This window comes from Hibiscus syriacus, unplaced genomic scaffold, assembly GCF_006381635.1.
Source record: "Hibiscus syriacus cultivar Baekdansim isolate YM2019G1 unplaced genomic scaffold, ASM638163v2 tig00110747_pilon, whole genome shotgun sequence".
In the NCBI taxonomy this organism is placed as follows: Eukaryota; Viridiplantae; Streptophyta; class Magnoliopsida; order Malvales; family Malvaceae; genus Hibiscus; species Hibiscus syriacus.
In genome coordinates, this window is record NW_024062848.1 from 1694647 (window position 1) to 1698528 (window position 3882).

Genomic DNA, 3882 nt, shown 5'->3' on the forward strand with positions numbered 1-3882 from the left:
GACAAATAAAAATGACAATTAAATAGCAATTTTATTAATTAATTTAAAAATATTAATAAATTAACTAAATAAAGGAGTTACATTGTTTTCAATGGGAGGTGCGGATAGTAATCCGAGTGCTCCCTCTTTAGCCATTCCGAATGGAAAGCTCTGGCATGGCTTGCCACGTAGAGCAAATACACATCCAACTGAAAGCGCTTTTGTTAAGGCAAATATATTTATTTTAAATAATTAAATTGAAAATAAGTATTATTCTCATAAGTTAAGCACATATAAAGTTAAATTTTTATTAATATTAGTTTCTTCAACAAACTTTAAGACTCCACTTCCCTTCTCTCTTATTTTTAGCTGATTTTGTATTAATACCTTAAAGATAAGGGGTAATTTCTAAAATAATATCTTTTTTTATCTTACTGTTGAATCTGTTTTATTGATCTAATATATATATTTTTTATTTTAGTGTTGGTTCTGTTTGTTGATCTAATATCTTTTTCTATCTTAGTTATGATTCTGTTTTATTGATTTTTATATTTTGTTATCATTATTATTGTCATTTTCAGTATAAGACAATGCTTCCTCTTTAGATTTTGTTATCATTTATTACGGGTTTCTTCTTTTGGTAAACACCACAGTTTAGCGTGAGTTCAGTTTTCATGAATTTTATTTTCTTTTTAAAATTGAATGGCGTAGGTTATTGGGTAGCCATGAAATTTTAAACAAAAATTAACGTATGTTTTCCTTTTTCAAAGTTAATATAGCCTTTCAACCTTTGTTTTGATTTTATGTGATAAAAATAGTCAAAATTACCCCGTATAATAAGATGAAGGATGTGATTTTACTTTTTTACAAATATTTAGGTTCTTTATATTAACCTACATATAGTTAAGAATTCACCAAGTGATTTCATTGACTAAAGAGTGTATTTGTCTGAGATTATGGATTTGAGTAGTTACGTTTGTAGAGTATGTGCGTAATAATAGTTTAAAAAAATTTCAAACATATATTAACCTATAATCCTCTCAAACTATTAAAAATTCTACAGATTGTTAAGACTTTCGGATTCAATTTTTAATTTTTTCAAATAACGTTGTGTACAATTTTAGGTAACATCATTATCAGTGTATTTTATTTCTTTATACTTTTGATATATGTATTGATGTATTTTATAGATTTATATTTTTTATTTTAATTAGTACAAAACTTGTTTATATTAATAATCTCAATTGGGTCTTAAGTATGCTTTGACTCTAGATTGGGGAGCTACTCCTGACCTAATTTTTCTTTTGTACACAAAAAAAAAAGTAAGGCACAACAAAATATTTTAATTAAAATATAAAAAATTAGTTCTTAATTAACCCTTTAAAATCCAGTGTTAAAATCCATTACTATATGATTTTCAGCAGCAGAGTTGGTGAGGAGTGGGTGAAGGAGAAATCAGCTGGTGAGGCAGATAAACCCCTCGCTCCGCCCGCGCAATTCTGAAGCTCTTTGTATTGACTTTGGGGAACCAGCGTTTGGAAGTTTTATTGTTATCCTAAAAAAAGTTGTTGAAGCTAATACATGAATAAATTTTGGATTTGCATGCCGGATAAAAAAAATCAGATAAATCATGATAATGATATAAATGAGAAAAGACAGATTGTAAATTATTTTAATTAGATTCGATTAAAGTTCGGTGAACACTCGAATTTGAACAGACTCAACTTTAATTCTTAATAAGTCAAAATGAGTTACTTGATATTTGACACGAAAAGTTGGTGAATAACTTGAAAAAATAATATATTAAAATTTTAAAACTTAAAATTAAATTATTAATGATATTAATATTTACATCTTATTTTTTAAAATACTATATAAGAATTCTTCATGTTCTTAAGATTCATGTTCGAGTTAAATTGAGTTTGACTTCGAGATTCAATCGAGCTAAGTCTATTAATTTTTCGAGTTCAAGATTTTTAGCTTGATTCAAGCTTCAATGTTTAATTTCTAGTCCGAGTTGAACTTGACAATTTTAGGTTCGTGAGCTTTTGAATCGAATTGAGTTTAACTTTAAATTTCTCTAGTCGAGTAAAATTCAATAATACTCAAACTTGATTCGGTTCATTTACAACCCTAAACCGAGACATTCAAAGAAATATTGAAATCAGTTATGAAATTGAAGATAAATTATTCAGGAAATTCACCTTCAATGGTGTCCAACAATCCAGTTTAATGCAACCCAACAAACCTTTAACCACTCGTTTCCGTTTACAACAAAAATAATGGAAAGCCAAATGACCTAAAAGGCAGGTGTCTTACTTCTTCTACAAAGTCATTTGCAGATCTGAAGTTAGGTCATCTAATAATAATCAACCCTCCAGTACTTATATATGATGCCAACTTTTAATGCTATCAAGCAAACCCTTCACCCATGGCTAACCTGATTCTGCTTTGTTTTCTTTCTATTTTTTGCTTTTTATTAACGAGTCATGCAGCAACATATGTTGTTGGGGAAACTTCTGGCTGGGACATAAGCACTAATATTGATTCATGGGCTTCTGACAAGAGATTCAACGTTGATGATGTTCTATGTAAGTGTTTTATCTTGCCTATATTTGTTTTGAAGTATAGAAATCATATCCAAATTATAGGGTGTTATTTTATTGAGTCCCGAGACTATTAAAAGTTATAGAATAATCCTCCAACTATGGGGCATTGTTCTGTTGAATCCCCAACTATTAAAACTTATGAAATGGTCACCCGGCGGTCGGCTATTCATATGTTACAAACTTGTCATTTTCTGTTAAAATAGCGATTGTTTAAGCTAGACGTTAATCTATTGACCGAGATATGATAAATATGATCGTAAACCCGTTTGAGTTGTATTTTTTGGATTGAATCTTCATCTACATTATTGTCGGGTTACCATTTTGTAACTTCTAATGGTCAACATACTCAACAAAACAACATCATGTAGTGGTTGTGTTATTTTGGGACTTAACAAAGTAGTACCCTACAGTTGAGGGACTACTTTTTTATTTTACCCTTGTTTTATCTCGAGAAAAGATTTAGGATTTGTTTTCATCAGAGTATAAGTGGCGAATTTCAGTTTTGTTCTTGTTTGTCTGTAGTATTCCAATACTCATCATCTCACAGCGTGAACGAGGTTGCGAAAGAAAGTTTCGAGACTTGCAATACAACAAACAGTTTGAGAACATTTTCCAATGGGAATACAACTGTAACACTGCCAAATGCTGGAACCAGGTATTTTGTTTGTGGCAACAAGATGCATTGCCTTGGAGGGATGAAGCTTCTAGTAAATGTAGAAGATGATCAAACATCTTCACCTGTTGGTGCCCCAGAAGCACAACCTCGAGCGACAACTCCGAAGCCGTCTTGGAAGAATAATGATCCTGCAACTGTTATGCCCAGTTCGGATGGGTTCATCAATAGTGGAATTCAATCTGTTTTAATAGCCTTCCTATTTATGCCCCCTACAACTTCGGGTCTATTACACATTTGAGTATAATGTTCATAAATATTCACAATTACTCCATATTATATGCATATTATATTGCATATATATGAACACCTTTTTCCACTTTGGACTGCTGAATTATTGTCATCAAATAACAATTAATAATTTCACAAGCAAACTGCAAATTTCGATACAAATAGAGACTCAACTGCTAAAGTTTCCCTAAGGCTCAACTACTAAAGCTTCCCTAAGGTTCACTGGTTTAATATGCTAACCTTCTGATATACACAAGCACATCAGATTCAGATTACAAAAGGTTATTATCATCTAAAAATCCTTGCGAAGAAACCAAATCACCTCTAAGCTATATCTATAATAGTATAATTCATATAATTGCACTAGTAAACACAAAACTGACCTTCTAA

At 30.6% G+C, this 3882-nt stretch overlaps 1 protein-coding gene across 1 annotated transcript; it reads left to right on the plus strand.

Annotated features, from left to right (window-relative positions):
• Positions 1-2404: 2404 nt before the first annotated feature.
• Positions 2405-3523, plus strand: LOC120139458 (basic blue protein-like). The gene is made up of 2 exons (XM_039154659.1): positions 2405-2570; positions 3111-3523. Exons 1-2 carry the CDS (start codon positions 2411-2413, stop codon positions 3500-3502), a joined length of 552 nt encoding a protein of 183 aa, XP_039010590.1. The 5' UTR covers positions 2405-2410; the 3' UTR covers positions 3503-3523.
• The last annotated feature ends 359 nt before the right edge of the window (positions 3524-3882 follow it).